We start from the raw sequence: 24,208 nt of genomic DNA, 5'->3' as shown, positions 1-24,208 counted from the left end.
GGTGTGATCACCCACCTGCTGGAATGAGTGTCTGTCCAGTCAGACATCCTGGAGCCCAAAGTCAAGCAGGCCTTACAAAGCATGACTATGAACAAAGTTAGTGGGGGTGATGGAATTCCAGTTGAGCTGTTTCAAATCCTAAAAGATGATGCTGTGAATGTGTTGCACTCAATATGCTAGCAAGTTTGGAAAACTCTGCAGTGGCCACAGGACTGGAAAAGATCAGCTTTCATTCCAATCCCAAAGAAAGGCAATGCCAAAGAATGTTCAAACTACTGCACAATTGCACTCATCTCACACAGTAGCAAAGTAATGCTCAAAATTCTCCAAGTTAGGCTACAGCAGTACATGAACCAAGAACTTCCAGATGTTCAAGTTGGATTTAGAAAAGGCAGAGGAACCAGAGATCAAATTGAAAACATCCATTGGATCATAGAAAAAGCAATAGAATTCCAGAAAAGCATCTACTTCATTGACTTCAGAGGCTAAACCCTTTGACTGTGTGGATCACAACATACTGCGGAAAATTCTTAAAGACCACCTTACTACCTCCTGAGAAACCTGTTTGAAGGTCAAGAAGCAACAGTTAGGACCAGACCAGACTGGTTCCAAATTGTGAAAGGAATACATCAAGACTATATATTGTCACACTACTTATTTTACTTATATGCAGAGGACATCATTCAAAATGCTGGACTGGATGAAGCTCAAGCTAGAATCAAGATTGCCAGGAGAAATATCAAGTACCTTAGATATTCAGAAGACACCACTCTAATGGCAGAAAGTGAAGAGGAACTAAAGAACCTCTTGAAAGGGAAGAGTTAAAAGCTGGTTTAAAACTCAACATTCTTAGGGCCTACACTATAGCTGACAAGTTAGATTAAGAGCGATGAGCCCAGAAATCTGCATTTTTAACAAGCTTGCATTATGAAATGTCTGCTCACTATAATTTGAGAATTGCTAGACTTGGCCCTTAATTTGACATTGCTGAAATGGTGCTTGTTTTTCCATCTGGAACCCTCCCTAAAAACTCTCAACAGTATTAAACATCCTTCCACCCCACCCCCAAAGAAACATAGTACCTCAACATACAAAAACTAAGATCATGGCATCTGATCCCATCACTTCATGGCAAATAGATGGGGAAAAAATGGAAACAGTGACAAACTTTACTTTCTTGGGCTCCAAAATCACTGTGGATGGTGACTGCAGCCATAAAATTAAAAGAGGCTTGCTCCTTGGAAGAAAAGCTATGACAAACCTGGACAGTGTATTAAAAAGCAGAGATAGCACTTTACCGACAAAGGTCCATCTAATCAAAGCTATGGTTTTTCCAGCAGTCATGTATAGGTGTGAGAGTTGGACCATAAAAGGCTGCGCACCAAAGAATTGATGCCTTTAAATTGTGGTGCTGGAGAAGACTCTTGAGAGTCCCTTGGACTGCAAGGAGATCAAACCAGTCAATCCTAAAGGAAATCAGTGCTGAATATCCAGTGGAAGGAGTGATGCTGACGCTGAAGCTCTAATACTTTGGCAACCTGATACAAAGAGTTGACTCATTAGAAAAGGCCCTGATGCCGGGAAAGATTGAAAGTGGAAGACAGAAGATGAGATGATTGGATAGCATCACTGACTTAATGGACATGAGTTTGAGCAAGCTCTGGGAGACAGAGAAGGACAGGGAAGCCTGGCATGCTGCAGTCCATGGGGTTGCAAAGAGTCAGACATGACTGAGCAACTGAACAAAACCACCCAATAGGTTTTGGGTGGCCCAATAGGTTTTGGATCACTGTGTTTTTGCTGTCATTTGTTTCCAGGTATTTTTTATTTTCTCTTTGGTTCCTTTAGTGATCTTTTGGTTGTTTAGAAGCGTATTGCTTAGTTTCCATGTGTTTGTGTTTTTTGCAGTTTTTCCCTGTAATTGATATCTAATCTCAGCATTGTGGTCAGAAAACATGCTTGATATGATTTCAATTTTCTTAAATTTATGGAAGCTTGGTTTGTGACCCAAGATCTGATCTATCCTGGAGAGCCATATGCTATTAAGAAGAAAGTGTATTCTGCTGATTTTGGATGGAATATCATGTAAATATCAATTAAGTCATTTGTTCTCATATGTCACCTAAGGCTTGCATTTTCTTATAAATTTTTTTTCTGTGTAATTTGTTCATTGGTGTAAGTAGGGTGTTAAAATCCCCCACTGTTATTGTGTTATTGTTGATTTCCCCTTTCATGGCTGTTAGCATTTACTTTATATATTGAGGTGCTCCTTTGTTGGGTGCATAAATATTTACAATTCTTATATCTTCTTGGATTGATCCCTTGGTCATTATGTACTGTCCTTCCTTGCCTCTTATAACAGTCCTTATTCTAAAGTCTATTTTGTCTGTTATGAGTATTGCTACTCCAGCTTCCCTGTGATTTTTGTTTGCATTATCTTTTTCCATCCCCTCACTTTCAGGCTATACACGTCTCTAGGTCTAAAGTAGGTCTCTTGTAGATAGCTTATATATGGGTCTTGTTTTTTTATTCATTCAGTCAATCTGTATTTTTTGGTTGGAGCTTTTAATCTAAGTACATTTAAGGTAATTATTAATATTTATATCCTTATTACCATTTTCTTAATTGTTTTGGGTATGTTTTTGTAGGTCTTTTCCTTCTCTTAGATTTCCTGCCTAGAGGAGTTCCTTTATCATATGTTGTAAAGCTGGTTTGGTGTTGCTGAATTCTCTTAACTTTTGCGTGTCTGTAAAATTTTTGTTTTCTCCATTGAATTTGAATGAGATCCTTGCTGGGTAGAGTATTTTTGGTTGTAGTTTTTTTTTTCCTTTCATTACTTTAATTATATTCTGGCCTGCAGAGTTTCTGCAAAAAGATCAGATTTAACCTTACGGGGATTCCTTTGTATAGTATTTGTTGCTTTACCCTTGCTGCTTTTAATATTTTTCTGTGTGTTTAATTTTTTTCAAATTTGATTAATATGTGTCTGTCATGTTTCTCCACTGAGTTTATCCTGTATCAGATTCTCTGTGCTTCTTGGACTTGATTGGCTATTTCCTTTCTCGTTAGGGTAGTTTTCAACTATAATCTCTTCAAATATTTTCTTACCCCTTTCTCTTTCTCTTTTTTTTTCTTTTCTGGGATCCCTATAATTTGAATGTGTGCATTTAATATTGTCTGAGAGGTGTCTGAGATTGTCCTCAATTATTTTAACTCTCTTTTTTATTCTAGTCTGCTTCAGTTATTTCCAGCAAACTATCTTCCAGCTCACTTATTCATTCTTCTGATTCGGTTATTCTGCTGTTAATTCCTTCTAGAGTATTTTAAATTCAGTTTTTGTGTTGTTCATCACTGTTTTTTTTTTTAATTCTTTATTTCTTCTAGGTCCTTACTAAGTGTTTCTTGCATTTGCTCCATTCCATTTCTGAGATTTTGTATCATCTTTACTATCACTGGGCTTCCCTGGTAGCTCAGCTGGTAAAGAATCTGCCTGCAATGCAGGAGACCCTGGTTCAATTCTTGGGTTGGGAAGTTCCCCTGGAGAAGAGACAGGCTACCCACTCCAGTATCCTTAGGCTTACTCTGAATTCTTTTTCTTGTAGATTTTCTATTTCCTGTTTGTTTATTTGGTCTTGTGGGTTTTTACCTTCTCCTTCATCTGCACAATATTTCTCTGTCTTTTTTATTTTGTCTGACTTTCTGTGTTTAAGTTTTCCTTTCCCCAGGCTGCAGGGTTATAATTCTTCTTGCTTCTGGTCTTTCCCCTAAGTGGGTGAGGTTGGTCTAGTGCCTTGTGTAGAGAGGGACAAGTGTCTGCATTCTGATGGGTGGAGCTGAATCTTTTCCCTCTGATGGGAGGGTTGTGTAAAGTGGTGTGTTTTGGGGTGTCTGTGGGCTTAGTATGACTTTAGGTAGCTTGTCTGCTGATGACTTGGTTTGTGTTCCTATCTTGCTTGCTGTTTGGCATGAGGCATGCAGCGCTAGGTACTACAGGCAGTTGGGTGGAACTAGGTCTTGGATTTGGATAGAGGCCTTTATGGGAGTTCTCACTGATTAATAGTCCCTGGGGCAAGGAATCCTTTGTTCAGTGTCCTGGACTCGGTGCTTCCACCCTAGAGGCTCAGGCCAGACTTCCAGTCAGGGAATCAATACCCCACAAGCCATTCATCATGGTAATAAAAGATAAAAAAGAAAAAAAGAAAAAAAAAAAAAAAACCACGATGCACAAAAAAGAAACCCTGAAAAATATTAAAGCAAAATCTAAAAAGCAGAAACGAGAGCAGAGGAAATATAAGCATGTGCATGCACGTGCATCAGCACATGCACACACATGCATGCACACGCACACACACACACACACCAGAAACCAAAACAAAACCAAGAAAGCAAAGTACAAGAGAGCAACCAGACAAACAAGGGAAACCCGAAATGAGATCAACTAATTAAAAACAAAACTAACAAAAATACAGAACAGAAAATAAAACCAAAGCAGAGCGCCAGCTGAGGAATAAAGCAAAGAAAACAAAACAAGCATGGAAAAATGATTTTAAAAAAAGAACAACAGAAAAGCAAAGTTAATATAGAAGTATATAAAAGATATATATGTATGTATATATATATATTTAAAAAATAAAAAGAAATCCCCACAAAATGAAAAGAACCAACCCCCCAAGACAGAACAGAAAACCAAAGTAAATCCATGGCTGATTCATGTCAATGTATGACAAAAACCACTACAATATTGTAAAGTAATTAGCCTCCAACTAATAAAAATAAATGGAAAAAAATAAATAAATAAAAGGAGAAAAAAGTGACAAAAAACAAAAACCCAAAGTAAAAGTAGAGATAGATTTTAAAAATTAAAAGTATGGTTAAAAAAGAATCCAAAAAAATAAATAATAATAATAAAGACAGCAACCACTACAGCAGAGAACAAAGAAATTTCAAAAATAGCCAAAGTGAAAGTGAAAGTGAAGTTGCTCAGTCGTGTCTGACTCTTTGTGACCCCGTGGACTGTAGCCTACCAGGCTCCTCTGTCCATGGGATTTTCCAGGCAAGAATATTGGAGTGGGTTGCCATTTCCTTCTCCAGGAGATCTTCCTGACCCAGTGATAATGGAACAAATCAAAACACAAAAACAATAATAAATGTTTTCCTAGGGTCTCAGCCATTGGTGTCCTTTGCCCCACCATGAGGCATAGCCCACCACCGCTTTCCCAAAAGACCCCCCCAATGCTGGGAGGGCTAATCTCTAGACTTGCTGTGGACCCTGTGAGGACAGCTGAGACTCTAATTTGGCCCTCCTCCCATGTATGCTTGCCATCAGTATCCACAGCTGCCAGAGCTAGAGCATTTTCTTTTGTGGGAGCATTCCTTATACTCTCATATATTCCATAGATGCAGAGTCTTTAGTTGATGTTGGGTATTTAATCTGCAGCTTGAGCAGCTGGTGAAAAAGTTTTTGATCCTCTTCCTTAATTGCCCTGCCCCTGGTGCTCACTTGTGGTTTTATCACCAACTCTGCATGTGGTCCACTCACAGAAGTCTGCTCCTAAGGTTGCCCTGGAGGACTCAGGTCTGCTGCAGTGGGGACTAGGCATGGAGGTGCCATAGCTGCTTGAGTTGAGGGAGGCTGGTGGTGCCCGGGGTACAGGGAAGCCAGCGGCCATGGATGCAAGAGATAAGACTCTATTGGTTGCTTTCCCTAACCTCCAGAGGCAGGCAGGCAATGGGCAGCCATGGCTGGTTCTTCTCTATTGCTAGGTAGCCCAGGCTGGTGTGTGGGGAGAGAGACGCTCCAGTGGTGACTCTACTCCGTGCATTTGACTCAGCAGTAGCACCCTGCTTCCACGGCAGTCCAATTTTCCTCCAAAGGCATTCCCTGTTGTGGATTTTCTCCCTTCTATTCCCTTAAGACATCTCCCCTAGCCAATAGCAGTCCTTGACTGGGTTTGCTCTCCAATCCCTAGGCTCCAGCTCTCAGACTCCCTGCATACCCATGGACGTGCCTTCCAGTCTAGGGTATGTAGGACTGTGGCACAGATTGTCTGTGTGGTTCTAACTCTATCCAGACTGTCACAGATCAGCTGGTTCATCCTTTTCTGATAGCCTCAAGTTCTTCCCTTCTGTCCCAACTGATTTCCCTGGATGTGGGAATCTCTCTTTCCACTACCCCACCATGGGGTGTAGATCTGGTCCTCCTTGCTCTCCTTCTCCTTCTCCCTTCTTTCTTTCATCTTAACCAGTTATGTGTGGCTCCGTATGGTCCTTTCTGGTGACTAAGGTCTCCTGCTAGTAGTGTTCAGCCAGTGTTCTGTGAGAACTTTTGCATCTGCAGAGGTATTCCTGATGCATCCGTGAAGAGAGATGCACTCCATATCCACCCACTCCCCTACCATCTTGGAAAGCCCCAACAAACAGTTTTTAAATGGACAAATTCATTCCTACACTTAAAACCATTCTAGGAAGAATCAGATTTAATAGATCACAGAAAGATGACTATAGATTTAACAGTGAGATGAGTTCAGAGAGAGGGGGACAGTGTAATCCATGTCAGAATCACATGCTCAGTCATTCTATCCTCTTAAAAACCATAAAAGGAAGCTGGGCCTCCGGTTCCCATTTTACTGATGAGAAAATTGAGGCACATGTAATACGTGACTCACATGTGTAGTTAGATATCAACACTGTTGGTAGTGGCAGAAGTATTTATTTATTTTTTTGGAGGAGGTAGTTATTTTATTTTATTTATTTTAATTGGAGGCTAATTACTTTACAATATTGTCGTGGTTTTTGCCATACATTCACATGAATCAGCCATGGGTGTACATGTGTTTAAAATATTTTTTGACCTCTACCATACATAACTGGGGCTTCTTCTTTTTTTTAACTTATTTGTTTATTTATTTTTGTTATGCTGCCTCCTCATTGCTATGTGGGCTTTTCTCTAGTTGCGGCCAGCAGGGGCTACTCTTCATTGTAGGGCATGGGTTCTCACTGAGGTGGTTTCTCTTGTTGTGGAGCAGGCGATCTGGAGCACACAGACTTCAGTAGTTGTGGCACATGGGCTAAGCAGTTGTGGTTTCTAGGGTCTAGAGCAAAAGCTCAATAGTTTTGGTGCATGGGCTTAGTTGCTCCCTGGCATGTAGGATCTTCCCAGAACAGGGATTAAACCCAGGTCTCCTGCATTGGCAGGTGGATTATTTACCACTGAGATACTAGGGAAGCCTGGGGCATTTTTTTTTAAAGAATACACATTATGTGCACAAAGTTGCTAGATCCTATGTCAGGCTTTGAGAGGGAATTATGTATGTGAGGCACTCTCTAGTTTAACTTTCATCAACTTCTAGGAAAAACTCCTGCTGAATAAGCATAAAGGCAATTTGTCTCCAAGTCTGTCATCCTGGCATGGAGTATCACTCATATTTTCCCAGAATTAGTTTAACACAACATGAACATCTAGTTGATGTTGTGGATAGTAGGTGGGAGACATAAAACATGTTGTCAATAATCATATAGCAAATAAGCAAAGAAGGGTTGACTATACCTGTCTGCTCTTCTTTCATCAGGTGGCTGGTGGAATCTTCACGGTGGCTGATTGTCACCAATAAACCAGATGAGGGCTTAAAGGAACTTAAAAAAGTTGCACACAGAAATGGAATAAAGAACGCTGAAGAAATCCTGAGTATGGAGGTAAGCTGGAAAGGCAAGGTGGTTACTGGGTTGGAAGGAAGTTGTGAACTAATACCTGCCTCCTCCTTATTGAGATAGACAAACTGCTTTTCTAACAAGGCCATCTAATTGAGAATGCAAGCTCAATTTCCTGGTCTTTCATGCCCATTTCTTATAAAAGGAGCTTTGAACACTGGACAAGACTTCTTCTTTTAGTTCATCTCCTGATTTGAACATGCAGCCTACGTGCTCTCATGGATACCCTGCCCACTTCCCTCTGCCATGGCCTCATTTTAAAAAATCTTTGTTGCTGTGTAATTTCCTGGAGTCACCCTTAACTCCCTAGATCCTCCTTCATATCACGTTCACATATGTGATTGCATGTGTCATCTGTTGTACGACAAAGAAAGAGAATGTATCTCTCCTATCCTATTGGGTGCCAGTGTTCATCACAATACCTGGCACTATGTCAGCAAGTGATATGTATTTGTTGTTGTTGAAGGGCTTGAAAGCGACCATGCAGGAGGAGCTGGAGGCAGCACAGACCAAACCTACTGTGTTTGACTTGTTCCGCACACCCAACCTGCGTAAAAACATCTGTATTCTCTACTTTGTGAGGTGAGCTTTACAGAATGCATGTGGTTGTTGCTATTGTTCAGTTGCTAAGTCGTGTCCAACTCTTTGTGACCCCAGGGACTATAGCATGCCAGGTTCCTCTGTCCTCCACTATCTCCTGGAGTTTGCTTAAACTCATGTCCACTGAGTCGGTGATGTTATCTAACCATCTCATCCTCTGCACCCTCCTTGTCCTTTTGCTTTCAATCTTTTCCAACAAACATCGGAGTCTTTTCAAACAAGCTGGCTCTTCACATCAGCTGGCCAAAATATTGGAGCTTCAGCTTCAGCAGTAGTCCTTCCAGTGAATATTTGGGACTGACTTCCTTTATTATCAACTGATTTGATCTCCTTGCTATCCAAGGAACTCTCAAAAGTCTTCTCCAGCACCACAGTTTGAAAGCATCAATTCTTTGGCAGTCAGTCTTCTTTATGATCCAACTCTCACATCCATACACGACTACTGGATAAAACATAGCTTTACATAGCAACATTCAAAGAGTGGGGACATGAAGCTATTTCATTAATTACAACAGTGTTGTAAGAGGGAGGCACTGATTTGAAGATAAAAGATGAGGAAAACACACCAAATAATACTGCCACGGAAATTAGCATATGAAGTAGAGTTGGTTATATCATTCTGTAAGTCTCTTCAGTGAAGGTTTACATTGAGAATTTCTGTCACAGTGTAGATTTGGGGGCTTATTTTTTCTTTAAATTTTAATTGAAGCAATTTTTGCCAATAGATACCTGAAGATATTATGAATATCTACAGATCAATGAATATTTCAATATGTAAAAATGTAGCAACCTCCAGATCAAAGCAGGAAAATCCTGATACCCCAGGATTCCCCTCACTTATCCAGTACAATAATAAACACCACCACCTCCGCCACTGCCTCATTCTTGTTCTCTCCTCACGGCCCTCACCTGTCCAACTGCTCTGATCTCTTTCATTGCAGAAGAGTCTTGCCTGATCCTGACCTTCACATAATGTAAATGATGCGAGGATTCTGTGACAGGCCCCCTTTTCTCATGCTCATTCCTGAAGATTCACCCATTCTGCTGCATGTAACATTGGGTGGTTCTCCTCCCTAGTGCTTCAGTTTTCATTAGATGAATACACTACAATTTCTTTATGTACTTCAATGTTGGTGGACTTTTATTGGTTTCCAATTTGGATACATTTTATTTGTGTGTTAGCACAAGGGCTTCTGTAAGGAGATCTTGGTCATTGTCTCTTGAGGGGATATAAGTACTTACTTTGGTAGAGTCAGGAGGAGAAATTTTAAATTTAATTCTTAATTTTTGAATACTGAATGCTCATGCACAAGAAGCATACAGGACAACAAAGACTCACTGACAAGCTTAGGTAAGTGACTATTGCATTTCATAATTGATCTCTTCCCAGGCATATCCTAGCAGACCATTTCTGCATTTAACTTCATTATGCTTTTTCATAATGAAGAAGCACTGAGGCACTAAATGGGAGATAGAAGATGAGGAAAACACACCAAATAATACTCACATGGAAATTAGTGCCTCCCGTTTTTGGGGGGCTTCCCTGGTGGCTCAGATGGTAAAGAATCTGCCTGCAATATGGGAGACCTGGGTTGGGAAGATCCCCTGGAATAGGGCATGGCAACCCTCTCCAGTGTTCTTGCCTGGAGAATCCCCATGACAGAGGAGCCTGGTGGGCTACAGTCCATGGGGTCACACAGAGTCTGACATGACTGAGCAACTAAGTTCACAACACATGCATTTTCTACTTTTCCATATTCACTAGGACATAGACTTGTGTTTCTAAATCCTAGAAAATCAGAGTGGAAGGAAAAAGTAAAGATGACAGTCATCAGACACCTTTCTTGGAATACTGTGATCTGTGATGTTTCTTCTATTTTAGTGTCTAAGTCTAGGAGAAGGCAATGGCAACCCACTCCAGTTGCCTGGAAATGGCAACCCACTCTTGCCTGGAAAATCCCATAGATGGAGGAGTCTGGTAGGCTGTGGTCCATGGGGTCACTAAGAGTTGGACATGACTGAGCGACATCACTTTCACTTTTCACTTTCATGCATTGGAGAAGGAAATGGCAACCCACTCCAGTGTTTTTGCCTGGAGAATCCCAGGGACAGGGGAGCCTGGTGGGCTGCCGTCTGTGGGATCGCACAGAGTTGGACACAGTTGAACTGGCTTAGCAGCAGCAGCAGTTGTACTAAGTCTAGCTCTCTCTAGGTATAGTAGATAATTAAAGTGGGCTTCTTTCCTTTAAATGTTTTCTGGGTAAAATCTGAAGTGAGATACTTTGATTCCATTTCTGATGTTACTGTTGGTGTATGTTTGCTTTCCTGTATTCTTACACTGTCTCTTAGCCCTAAAAAATCAGGATGAACTTTAAGTTTCATAGAACTGTGTTAATCCCCAGGACACTATGCTGTCAAGTCAAGGGGACACAGACAGTATTTTCCAGTTTCAACCACTAGTTGAGAAAATAGAAATTCTTTGCAGTATTGGGATTGGGCGAGGAGAGGGAGGACTCACAGAATATAGACAACCCTCAAAAAAAAATTATTTCCCTCATTTCTAAGTTTTACTATTAATGCTTCTATTGTCAAATATTATATACCATCCTGTTTGGAGACTGAGTCACATTATGTTTCCTGTTGCTGTCATATTTGTGTTTAATAAATCAGACAAAAGAATGTCAGAAAAAGTGTTATTTTCATATACAGCCATGTAATTTATATGGTGACTTTTCACCTTAAAATGAAGAATTACACAAGTCAGATAGGGCCTTTATTGTTTAACGTTGATCATTGGCTGCCTGGGTGAATATAATCACCAATTATAGTACCTTTGCTGTAAGTCTTATGGCTTATGTCTTTCTTTCTTTTTTTTTTTTCACTACAGATTTGCAACCACAATACCCTATTTTGGCATCTTTATGAATTTACAGCACTTTGGGAGCAATATTTTCCTGTTCCAGGTAATCTTTGGAGTTCTCACTGTCTCAGTCCGAAGTCTTGCTGTTTTACCCCTGAATCACATGGGCCGTCGACCAACCCAGATGTTTCTCACGTTCATGGTGGGGATTTCCATTTTGGTCAACACATTTGTGCCCCAAGGTGAGAGAAGACTGGACTTTGGGAAAAGGAAGGGTCTTTTTCTCATTCTTCAAGGTTTGTTTGGTCATACTTGTCTGAAGCCAGGAGTAAAAAGAGGTCCTAATGAAAGGTTAAGTATTCCCCCAAATCAAACTGATGAAAAACTCTGCTAATAAGTTTTTGAGAAAAGAGCTAAAGGTCAGTAACGGGCAGCTCAAACATATATTTACTTTCATCACATAGTGGAAACGTCTGGAAAATGGTCCCATTCATTCCAGGTAGTCTCTCTAGGACAGCAATCATTCACTTGTGGTTTTCCCATTCACACATTAAATAACAAGTAGAGAGGGATGAGGCCTTGCAGTTATATCCCACATGAGAGCATACTATGGCCACGCCCTCTGTTTGGGCTCTTCATTACCATCTTTGATGACTGGTCTACTTCCCCATTTCTATGTATCCGCATATGACTGTGAGCTTGAGTCACTATGACTATAGTTCTTGCTGAAGAGAGTCTCCCAGGAAATGAAAAAAGAATCCTCTTTTTCAAGTAGGGAAAGAGGGTGAAGTAGAAACAAGAATTGAAGCTGAGAAAAATCCTTGTCCATTCCCTATCAGATTACTTTATAAGTTAATAGAATAATGATATGTAATAATTCGGAGAAACTTAGTAGGCGATTTGCTTCACTGTCTCCAATGCACAAATGTGACTCACAGCATTACAGATAGGTATTTTTATTGCTCCTCAGAAGATCATCAATAATGCATTAATAATACTGCTTTACCAAGGAGTTCTTTCCAATATTATCCAGTTATAATTACATTTCTTTTTATCCTGTGCAGAAAACTGATTCCCCTAAATTTTCTTAATTGTTCCCTAATTTTGACAATTTTTCCCAACTAGAGGCTTCGATTTTAGGTTCTTCATGTCTAACATTGATGTAGATCTAGCTTCTCCTCAGTCTGTCCACTAGTAGAGCAGTACTGTCTTGTTACTCTCTGGTGTCATACTTACCCCAAGGCAATGCTGTATCTACACTAGGTTGATTGACTTATTTGGGTTTACCTGGGACTTTTCTGATTTTATCAATGAAAACCTCACATTATCAAAATCTTCAAATTCCCAGAAAAACCAGGATGACTGGTCACTTTAAAACCTGCACTTTAACTGTAAACTTCTCAAGATTGGAGCTAAACATTAGACTCAGTAATCATCCATGTCACAGTCTTAACTTCAACAATAAGGATATTGCAAATACTGGACCAAATTAGTGAAAGCAAATTTCTGCTACACTCTTTCCTTTTTTTTTTTTCCTTGCAAATCTCAGGTATGCAGATGGATTTGTTGCAGTTAATCTGGATAGTTTTGTGTAATTTTACCACATATATTGATGATTTTACATTTCTCAGTTTATCAACATATATAGATATATATATTCTATGGTATATTTCAAACTTATCAATAAGCCATAGTTTTCTTTTTTTCCTGAGTAAATTTGGTGGATGCCAATTCCTCCAGCCCAGATTTCTTAGTGTTGCTGGTCTTCCTGTCTCCAGAAATGCAGACCCTGCGTGTGGCCTTGGCAAGTGTGGGAATTGGCTGTGTTGCTGCGTCTGGGTCTGCTCTTTCTGTCCACTCTGCTGAACTCATCCCCACTCTCCTCAGGTAAGAGTTTATGGATGCTCTGCCAGGATCCAAAGTATGACTTTCCAGTCTAACTGATGCTTATTTCAGGAATGAACACAATAAGATCTTTAATTTATAAATTAATCATTTGTAATAGTAATAATATATCAATAGCAACTATAGCCAAAGTTAATTGAAAAACCTGACTTTGCTCTGTGTATTGTTCTTAGCAGTAATTCAATGTATCTTCTCATTAATCTTTTGGATCTCTTATTATTATAGGGGCAATGTGTAACATTCCATACAAAATGATGAAAATGTATCAATACACTTTGACAAAGACAGCTAGAAAACCAGGGAGCAAATCTCAATAACAAGGGTTTATCATCAAGCTCATGACTATGAATATAGTAATTGTGTTTTGTTGCATTTCATAACCCAGTCAGAATAATATCTCACAAATTTTATGTGCAGGCATTTACTGAATTGCTACATCATGTCATTTACTCCTTCAGGGCAAAAGCTGTAGGATTAGATATGCTAGTTAGTAGGTGTGGGGCAACCCTGGCTCCCCTCTTGATGACCCTAGTGGTGTATCTACCCACCCTGCCCTGGATCTTCTATGGAGCCTTTCCCATCGTTGCTGGCCTTCTCATTCTTCTCCTACCTGAAACCAAAACTCTGCCCATTCCTGACACCATCCAAGATGTGGAAAATAAGTGAGTAAACCTTCTACCATCCCCTGGGAGGGACTGCGTGCTTTGGATCTGTGGGTGAGAAAGGCAACACACCACATGAGTCCCTCAGATCACTCGGGAGGCAGATCCTTGCCTGGGATACTCCCATCTTGGGCCATTATCTTCATGACAGGCAAGGTCATTTCCATCCATTGTGAATTCTAGTCTGGACTGCAGAGATCCCCTCTGCCCTGTTCTCAATGGTAGTTTTAGTGCTGACGTGACGGTAATTAGCTCTGTTATGATTTTACGTACTACCTGTCCTCATGAAAAACACACATTCATATTGGGATCATGATCCTCAGATCCATAAGAGCTTGGGATAGAGGGGAAAGAAATGGGATGACCAGTGAAGGAGCATTGTTAGGAAAATCACATTTAGTTAAGGACTTTCTGTGGAAAGGTAGTAAAAAAAAAAGTTATTTGTTTGCATGTGGCTATAAGATTCAGTCAGTTTTGCTGCCACAAATTATGCAAAGATTGAGGATAATAAGAAACTGAAAAGGGCATTTTAAAACTATAACATTGTGTCAGTTTCATAGGGCTTCTACAGTAGAATCTGACAAACTGAGTGACTTAAGCAAAATAAATTTACTGTCTCAAATTTCAGGTGGCTGAAAGTCTGAGCTCAAGTTGTTGGCAGGACTCTACATCCTCTGAAGGCTCTAGAGAAGGGTCTGTTCCAGGTCTCTCCTGGATTCTGGTAGTTCCTTGGCTAGTGGAAAATAGCTCCAATCTTCACATCACATCCCCCTGGCATGTCTCTATGTCTCAAGTTCCCCCTTTTTATAAGAACATCATCATACTGGATAAGGGGCTCTTTCTACTCCAGTTTGATCTCATCTTAATTAATCAGCAACAACCCTGTTCTCAAATATGATAATTGCATATTCTGAGGTAGATGGTTAAGACTTCAATATATATACTTTGGAAGGTACACAATTGAACCTATAACAAGTCGGGAATTCCTTTAGATTTTTAACCCAGTTCTTGACTTATCAGAGGTGTCATTGGCCAGAGATCCAAATGACAAGGTGAGAATCCAAAAAGACCAAATGTGAGCAGCACTTTCAAGTGCTTCTTTGTGCCTGCACAGTTGGTGTCATTCAGTCACCAAGTCATGTTTGATTCTTTTGAGACCCCATGGACTGTAGCCCACAAGGCTCCTCTGTTCATGGAACTTCTCAGGCAAGAGTATTGGAGTGGACTGCCATTCCCTTCTCCAGGGGATCCTTCTGACCCTGGGATCAAACCCGTGTCTCTTGCATTGGCAGGAGAGTTCTTTACCACTGAGTCACCACTGAGACACCCTGATTCAGCAGTAAGGAATCTGCAACTTAGTGACTCAACAGCAACAATGAAAGGAGCTGATGCTTAGGGATCAGTTTGCACTTGTACAAGGAGAGCATCCAAACTTATTTTTTCTCTTTCATAATGTCTATTCTTATTTTCTGATCAGTTGGTTAATTTGTTGTTTCTCCTTTGGTTTTTCAGGCAAAGATTCTCAAGAAAAATAAATGAAAAAGATTCTTACATAAAAGTGACAAAATTTTAAGGCTCTTCATGGCCTTGCTGGTGAGGAAGAAAAAAACATGAAGAAAAAATGTCTCCAGGAGTAGATCTCTCCTTTATATCTACAAAATGGCAAGAAAATACACTTGAGAAATATATCTCATTTACTATTATTGCATTAATTGGTAATTAAACATATAATAAATGAGAATATGTAATTCCATGAACAATCCCATTTTGGGGGGAAGGAGTCAAAAAAGTTTCAAATTTATCAATAAATTATTAATAGACAAGATGATTCAGAAACAGAGGAATACCATGGCAGGTTAATGTAAGGAGCACCATGTGATGAACTCTAAATAAATTTTCAAAAGTCAGAGCATTATAGCATAAGCAACTGGACATCAAAAGAAATCCAGAAGCAGACACCAATATATCTGTAAACTTAGTGCATGATACTTTTGATGTCATAAATCACTGGCAAATAGAAAATTATGTTCTTTTTGGAAATACATTCATTGAAATGGTAACAATGGTGAACTTTAAGTGGTCAAATTTCAAGTGATTACTTTTTCTTTGTGATTTTTTATGTTCATGTTTTTAAAAAGTAAGCATACATAATTTAAAATACTATAAGGGGATGACCAAGTGACTGCTTGATAAGGAAATTGTTATGGATCAGCCATCTCAACAGAAGCAAAGCTATTCTTCAAGGTCATGGAAGAATGACCGTGAAGTCAATTCAGAGATCTTCAGAGCTGCCACTCCAATCACAAGCCCGGAGGGCAAGGGGCTGAGAGGGCGTGTTGTTATTGTTATTTGTTCGCTAAGTTGTGTCTGACTCTGCGACCCCGTGTGAGCTCTGCTTGGTGCTGTCTTATCTTGCTGTTGTCTATGGTTCCCTTATTTTTGGTATAATTTACACAGGGTAAAAAGTACAACTCCCACGGCCAAAATTCAGTGTATTTGCATAAATTCATATACCAGGATCAAACGCAATCCGATCAACAGGGAGATTAATTCCATCACCCAGAAATTACTTTTGTGCTCATTCCTCAGTCAGAATTGCCCCTTAGCCTTCAATCTTCTTCCACTATGTATTTCACTAGGTGTTAACTATGTTTCTCCTAGAACATCACATAAGTTTATTACAGATTTATGCTTTTTTTTGTATTGACATTTGCTTGGTATATTGTACTTGAAATTTATACCTGTTTTTGTTTGTATCGGTATTTCATTCCTTTTTATTGCCGTAAAGTATTACATAGTATGGATTTGAAAATACCTTCAAGTTAGATATCTGAAAAAGGGTTAATATCCAAAATTTATAAGTAACTCTTACAATTCAATAACAAAATACCAAGTAACCCAATTTAAAAATAGACAAAGAACCCTAATAGACATTTTCCTGAAGAAGACATACAAATGGGCATCAGATTTTGGACAGTTGCTCAACATCACTGATCATCATGGAAAGGAAAATCAAAACTACAATGGAGAATCGCCTCACACCTCTTAGAATGGCTATGATGGAATAAAATTTGTACTTTAAGGCAGGACAAGAAACTTTAAGTATGACATATTCCCTGCTCATACCGATCCCTCCTTCATGTGCAATGTGTATCTGCATTATACGTTAATCAGAGCTCCTAAAGGATGAGACTGTTGGCTCAACTGTAACAAGTAATGGCGACCTGCTGCTTGCTTGGTGTGCGCAGACCTGGACTATGTGTCTTTGGTGAACTTGATGCAAAATGCCAGTGTGTCATTTGTGACGAAAGTGTCTTTGTCTCAAAAATATGTATGACTGTGTCTTCAACTTCTAACAAATAGAACAGTCCTCAGAGTTTTCTGAAAGGCTGTCTCCTGGATTACAATCCTCAGCCTGGTTCAAATAAAATTCTCTATTTCTCCTTTGGATTGACTATTGATTAATTTTTCATTGACAGCTAGCATCAAGAAGACAAGAGATAATAAGTGTTGGTGAGTATGTGGTTATGGTTGTTATTTAGTTGCTGAGTCTTGTCCGACACTTTTGTGATGCCATGGGCTACATCTTGCCAGGATCCTCTGTCCTTGGAATTTTCCAGGCAAGAATACTGGAGTGGGTTGCCATTTCCTTCTCCAGGGGATCTTCTTGACCTAAGGATCAAGCCTCCCTCTCCTGCATTGCAGGCGGATTCTTTACCACTGAGCCACCAGGGACGTTAATATGTGGAGTAAAGGCAATACTTGGTGATAATATGAATTGGTGCAGTCACTATGGAAAACAGCGTAAAAATTCCACAAAAATTTTTTTAAATAGCATATAATCCAGCAATCCTATTTCTTATTTTATATGCAAAAGGAATGAAAACAGGAAAATGAAAAGATATTTACAGTCCCATGATTATTTTTTACAATAACCAAGAAGCAACATAAGTGTCCATCTGAAAGTGAATGATTAAGTTTAAACAATGGGATATTATTCAGTCATGAGAAAAATAGAAGTGTTATTTGTGAAAACATGAATAGACCTTGACAGCACTGTGCTAAGTAAGATAAATCAGACAGAGAATAATAGATACTGTAAATAAGCTAGACGTCAAATGTAAAAAAGTCAAATTTGTGTAAGATGGTATAAGTAGGATGGTGGTTATCAGGAGCTGGGAGATTGGGGAATTGGGGAAATGTTTAATGGTACAAATTTGCAACTAGTAGATAAGATGTAATGCATAATTTGTGATTATAGTCAACAACATAGGTGTGTGTATGTGTGTGTGTGTGTGTATGTGTGTATGTGTGTGTGTGTTAGTTGCTCAGTCGTGTCTGGCACTTTGCAATCCCATGGACTGTAGCTTGCCAGGCTCCTCTGTCTATGGAAGTCTCCTGGCAAGAACGCTGGAGTGGGTTGCCATTTCCTTCTCCACGTGATCTTCCCAAACCAGGGATCAATCCTGGGTCTCCCGCATTGCAGGCAGATTCTTTCCCATCTGAGCTACCAGGAAAGTCCATAGTCAACAATACTATATTGCAAATTTCAAAAGTTGTTAGTCTGGATCTTAATTATTCTCCACACAAAAAAGAAATGACAATTTTGTGGCATGATTAGAGTGTTAGCTTGTAGTTAACACTATGATAATAATCATACTGAAGTATTTAAATGTATCAAATCAGCACTGCTGTTTATCTTGTTGTTGTTTAGTTGCTCAGTCATGTCCAACTCTTTGCAACCTCATGGACTATAGCCCACCAGGCCACTCTGTCATGGATTTCCCAGGCAAGAATACTGGAGTTGGTTGCCATTTTCTTCGCCAGAGGGTCTTCCCTACCCAGGGATCGAACCCACCGGTCTCCTGCATTGGCAGCAGATTCTTTACCGCTAAGCCACCAGGGAAGCCCCCACTGTATATCTTTTGTGTATGAGCTAAGTCACTTCAGTCATGTCTGATTTTTGCGACCACATGGAATATAGCCCGCCAGGCTTCTCTGTCCATGGGATTTCCCAACCAAGAATACTGGAGTGGGTTGTCTTGCCCTTCTCTAGGGGATCTTTCCATCCTAGGGACCAAATCTGCATCTCCTCCATCTCCTGCAGTGGCCGGGGGTTCTTTACCACTAGCACCACCTGGGAAGCCCCTTATCTTAACCTTATACAATCTTTTATGTCCATCATATTTCAATAAAGAACAAACAGACAAATAAAAACTTGAAACAATCTTGTTGGGTTTCACCAGTTAAACTAACAATGTATATACAGTTCATGTATTCAATAGTGAAAAGAAATAAGCTATAGAAACACATAGAATGGGGCTTCCCTGGTAGCTCAGCAGGCAGAGAATCCACCTGCAATGCAGGAGACCCCGGTTTGATTCCTGGGTCGGGAAGATCTGCTGGGGAAGAAATAGGCTACCCACTTCAGCATTCTTGGGCTTCCCTGGCAGCTCAGCTGGTAAAGAATTCACCTGCAATGCAGGAAACCTTGGTTCAATCCCTGGGTTGGGAAGATGCCCTATAGAAGGGAATGGCTACCCACTCCAATATTCTGGCCTGGAGAATTCCATAGACTATTCCATGGGGTGGCAAAGTGTTGGACAGGACTGAGTGACTTTCACACATAGAATAGGCTTCCCAGATGACTCACTGGATAAAGAATCAGCCTGCCATGTATGAGAGCTGGATTTGATCCCTGGGTTGGGAAGATCCCCTAGAGGAGGGCATGGCAATCCACTCCAGTACTCTTACCTGGAGAATCCCATGGACAGAGGAGCCTGGCAGGCTACAGTCCATGGGGTGGCAAAGGATCGGAGGTGACTGAGTGACTAACACTTCCACTTTTCATTTTATTTACATCTCGATACAATTTTTAACACGATAGTTTTTTTTTTTTTATCTTTTCTTTCAGATATTCCATTATAAGTGCATAGAAATGCAATAGGTCTCTGTATTAATCTTGTGTCCTATAGCCTTGCTAACTTCATTCATTACCTCTAACAGTTTGTTGGTGGTGACTTTAGGATTTTCTGTAGAGTATCATGTCATCTACAAATAGTGATAGTTTTATCTCTTCCCTTCTCATTTGGATACATTTTAGTTCTTTTCCTTGTCTGACTGCTACACACAGGACTTTCAGTATTTTATTAAATAGAAGTGGTGAAAGCAGGCATCCTTTTCTTGTTCCTGAATTTACCAGAAGTCTTTCAACATTTTACCTTTGAGTGTTACATTGGCCGTAGGTGGTTTTGTTAAGAAGCCTGTATTATGTTGAGTTATGTTCCTGCTATAACTACTTTGATGAAAGTTTTTATAATGAATGAATGTTGAATTTTGTCAAATGTGTCTTCTTGGTCCATTGAGGTAATTATGTGATTTTTTTTTGGTCTTTCTTGTGACCCTGAAATAAATCCAATTTGATCATGGTAAATGATCCTTTTTATATACTGTTGGATTTAGCTTGGTAATATTTTTTGTTGAGGATTGTTGCATCTATATTCATCAAAGATGTGAGCATGCGATTTTCTTTCGTCTCTTGTGTTGTCTGCTTTTGGTATCAGGGTAATAAGAGCAGTCTTGTAGAATGAAGTTGGGAGTGTTACTTCATCTTCATTTTCTGGTAAAGTTTTGAGGAAAAAAGGTTTAATTTCTTCTTTATATGTTTGGTAGAATTCCTCAGTGAAGCTGTTCAGTCCTGGACCTTTTTTGTCAGGGATTAAAAAAAAAAAATACAGACCCTACTTCACACATAGTGATTGGTCTGTTCAAATTGTCTGTTTCATCTTGACTTATTTTTGGCAGGCAGTATGTTTCTAGAACTTTGTTTATTTTTTCTAAGTTGTCCAATTTGTTGGCATGTATTTGTTCATAGTATTCAATTCTGGTTGGGTTTTTTTTTTTCCGTCTGTATTTCTATGGCATCGGTTATTATTATTTCTCTCCTTTCTCATTTTGCTTATTTGAGACCTCTGTCATTTACTTTTGGTGAGTCTGAAAGTTTGTCAAACCTCTGAGTCTAGAGGTTTATCAATTTTGTTTATCTTTTCAAAATATTAGCTCTTGGTTCCTTTGATCTTTACCACTGATTTTTAAAGCTCTCATTTATTTATCTCCTCACTGATCTTTATTATTTCCTTCTTCTGCTGACTTTGGGCTTCTTTTTTGTGATTATTTTAGATAGTACATTAGGTCTTTTATCTAAGATTTTTCTTGTTCCTCGGTGAAGGTATGTACAGCTCCAAACTTCCATCTTAGAATTGGCTTTTTTGCATCATTAGCTCATTGGGTCTCCTCTTTGATTTGATCATTAACTCATTGGGTTTTTAGTAGTATGTTGTATAGTCTTCACGTATTCATTCATTTCTGTTTTTTTCTTTTCTGAAATTGATTTCTAGCTTCATAACATCGTGGTCAGAAAATATGCTTGATATAATTTCTATCTTCTTAAATTTGTTGACACTCATTTGGTTACCTAGTATGTAGTCTGTTCTGGAGAACGTTCTATGCACAATTTAAAGAATGTGTATTTTGTTTCATTTGTTTGTTTTTGTTTTGGATGTAGCATCCATTAGATATCAAGTAAGTCCAACATTGTGTCATTTAGGACCTCTTTTGCTTTATTGCTTTTCTTTCTGAATATTCTCTCCACTGATGTCAGAGGGGTTTACAGTATCCCACAATTTCTGTATTATTGTCACTTTCTCCCTTTATGTCTATTAGTATTTATATATGTAAGTGCTCCTATATTGGGTGTGTATATTTTATTTTATTTTATATTTGCTTCTGTTCTGCTATAAGCACCACCCCCATTCCCTGAGGCCATGTTCTCTACTGTATGTATTTTATTTTATTTTATAATAACTTTATTTTTTTTAGTGTATTCTTTTTTCCTTTTATTTTATTTTTTCATTTATTTATATTAGTTGGAGGTTAATTGCTTTACCATATTGTAGTGGTTTTTGCCATACATTGATATGAATCAGCCATGTATTTATGTGTGTTCCCCATCCTGAAACCCCCTCCCACCTCCCTCTGGGTGCGTGTATTTTAATGAATGTAATACCCTCTTCTTGTACTGATCTCTTTATTATTTATGCCCTTCTCTGTCTTTCTTTATCTCTTTGTTTTACAGTCTGTTTTGTCTGGCATGATTGCTACTCCTGATCTCTTGTTTCCATTTGAATGAGATATCTTTTTCCACACCTTCAGTCTGTGTCTTCTGTCTTGATGTGAATCTCTGGTGGACAGCATACTGCAGGTTCTTATTTTTTTTAATCCAATTAACCACTCTGACTTTTTTTAAAGATTAATTTATTTATTTTAATTGGAGGCTAATTACTTTACAATATTGTGGAGGTTTTTGCCATACATTGACATGAATCAGCCACAGATGTACATGTGTTCCCCCATTCAGAACCCCCTTCCCACCTCCCTCCCCATCCCATCCCTCTGAGTTGTCCCAGTGCACCAGCTTTGCCACTTTGACTTTTGATCTGACTATTTAGTATGTTGACATTTTAAGTAATTATTGATAGCATGTACTTATGACCATCTTAATTTTTGTTTTCTGATTGTTTTTGTAGTTCTTCCTTTTCATTTCTTCTTTTTGTTTTTCCTTTTATAGTTTGATGATTTTCTTTTTTAGTATGCTTTCTCTCTTTCTAGTTTTTGTGGATCTGTTGTTTATTTTTGATTTGTGGTTACCAAGAAGTTCATAAAGTTCATCACTATATTTTCTTTCTGTAACCTAGATTCATTTAAGTTAACATTCTAAAAGATCTACATTTTTGTACTTCCCCCTACATTTTTTGATGTCTTATTTATATCTTCACGCTTATCCTTTTTACTGTGTATTGTGTTTACAATTGTCTTTATAAGTTTATATCTCTTTAAATCTACATACTGGCTTATTTTATTAATCTTCAATCATTTCTATATATTTGTCTTTCCTATTTTGCTTCTCTCTTTTCTTTATATTCTTGCTTCTTCTCTATTTAGAGAAGACCCTTCAGCATTTCATTTAATTTAGGCTTAGTATTGTTGAATTCTTTTAGCTCTTGCTTGTCTGAGAAGTTCTTTTTATTTTTTATATTATTATGGAGGTAGGTGAGATTCATGTCCTCTTACACACCATCTTGATCCCTCACCTCAATACTGTAAAGTAACTAGCCTCCAACTAATAAAAATAAATGGAAAAAAAAAATAAAACAGCTGTAAGCGACAGAGTTTAAAAAATGGAAAATTGACTAATACTTGCCAAAATTGGAAAGGGAATAATAAGAGCAAGGGCAGATGGTATATTTATATCAGTACAACAAGAAGAATACTTCAGTTAGGAATTCTTTAGTATTTTGACTGTGGTGATGGGCACAGGAAGCTACACAGCTGATAAATCTATATGGTACTAAGTGTGACACACCACACACAAATACAGGTAAAACTGATTGGGAAATCTGGATAAGATCAGTATATTGTATCACTCTCAAAAAACTAATAGTAACATTATACTATAATTTTACAAGTATTATAAATGGGGGAAGCTGGGTGAAGTGCATGCAGTTTCTCATATTATTTCCTGCAGTTGCATGTGAATCTATAATAATTTCCTAAAACACATCAATTAAAAATGTTTATGAATGTTATAGCATGTAAATTGTAAGAAATCTGGAATGGTTATATTAATATAAGAAAATACACAGTTGAAATTGAGGACCATTACTAGAGATAAAGAGGCCAAGTTCATAATGAGAAAATGATCATCAGGATTCTGAGCATCCCCACATAAAAGATCCTTAATATAATCTGTTAAATAAATAAATAAACCTGAGAAAATAAACCCTTACATAGCTTATCTATCACTACTTTTCTCCTGTATCTTTATTTGGAAGAATTTAAAGTTATTGTGAAGTCCTGGTGTGATTTAAATTGATGCAGAATGTCAGTTACCAAAATGTAGTAATTGTGCCACTACCATACTATCTTGATGACTGTAGCTTTGTAGTATAATCTGAAGTCAGGAAGGTTGATTCCTCCAGCTCCACCCTTCTTTCTCAAGACTGCTTTGGCAGTTTGGTGTCTTCTCCATTTCCATATGAATTGTGACATTTTTTTTGTTCTAGTTCTGTGAAAAATGCCATTGGTAATTTGATAGGGATCACATTGAATCTGTAGATTGCATTTGGTAGTATAGTCATTTTCACGATATTGGTTCTTCCTTCCCAGGAACATGGAATAGCTCTCCATCTGTTTATGTCATCTTTGATTTCTTTAATCAGTGTCTTATAATTTTATGTATACAGTTCTTTCATCTCCTTAGGTAGGTTTATTCCTAGATATTTTATTCTTTTTGTTGCAATGGTGAATGGGATTGATTCCTTGATTTATCTTTTTGATTTTTCATTGTTAGTATATAGGAATGCAAGTGATTTCTGGATATTGATTTTGTATCCTGCGACTTTGCCACACTCACTGA

The 24,208-nt window shown here is 38.6% G+C and overlaps 1 protein-coding gene across 6 annotated transcripts in view; it reads left to right on the top strand.

Annotated features, from left to right (window-relative positions):
• The window catches only part of LOC122673380 (solute carrier family 22 member 10-like), a 35,688-nt gene extending 18,504 nt beyond the window's left edge, over positions 1 to 17,184 (top strand). For 2 of the 6 annotated variants that reach the window (XM_043871122.1, XM_043871113.1), the window contains 6 exons: positions 7,569 to 7,692; positions 8,174 to 8,289; positions 11,195 to 11,409; positions 12,946 to 13,054; positions 13,531 to 13,734; positions 15,247 to 17,184. In XM_043871122.1, the coding sequence (XP_043727057.1) occupies positions 7,569 to 7,692; positions 8,174 to 8,289; positions 11,195 to 11,409; positions 12,946 to 13,054; positions 13,531 to 13,734; positions 15,247 to 15,307 (829 nt within the window). In that variant the 3' untranslated portion in view covers positions 15,308 to 17,184. Of the gene's footprint in view, positions 1 to 7,568; positions 7,693 to 8,173; positions 8,290 to 11,194; positions 11,410 to 12,945; positions 13,055 to 13,530; positions 13,735 to 15,246 lie in introns of those variants that run through there. The other 4 variants (XM_043871131.1, XM_043871155.1, XM_043871139.1 and 1 more) reach the window with 4 other exon arrangements.
• Positions 17,185 to 24,208: the final 7,024 nt, after the last annotated feature.

This window comes from Cervus elaphus, chromosome 2, assembly GCF_910594005.1.
Source record: "Cervus elaphus chromosome 2, mCerEla1.1, whole genome shotgun sequence".
In the NCBI taxonomy this organism is placed as follows: domain Eukaryota; kingdom Metazoa; phylum Chordata; class Mammalia; order Artiodactyla; family Cervidae; genus Cervus; species Cervus elaphus.
Note: the sequence above shows the minus strand (reverse complement) of the source record. Positions and strands in the feature narration are given on the sequence as shown.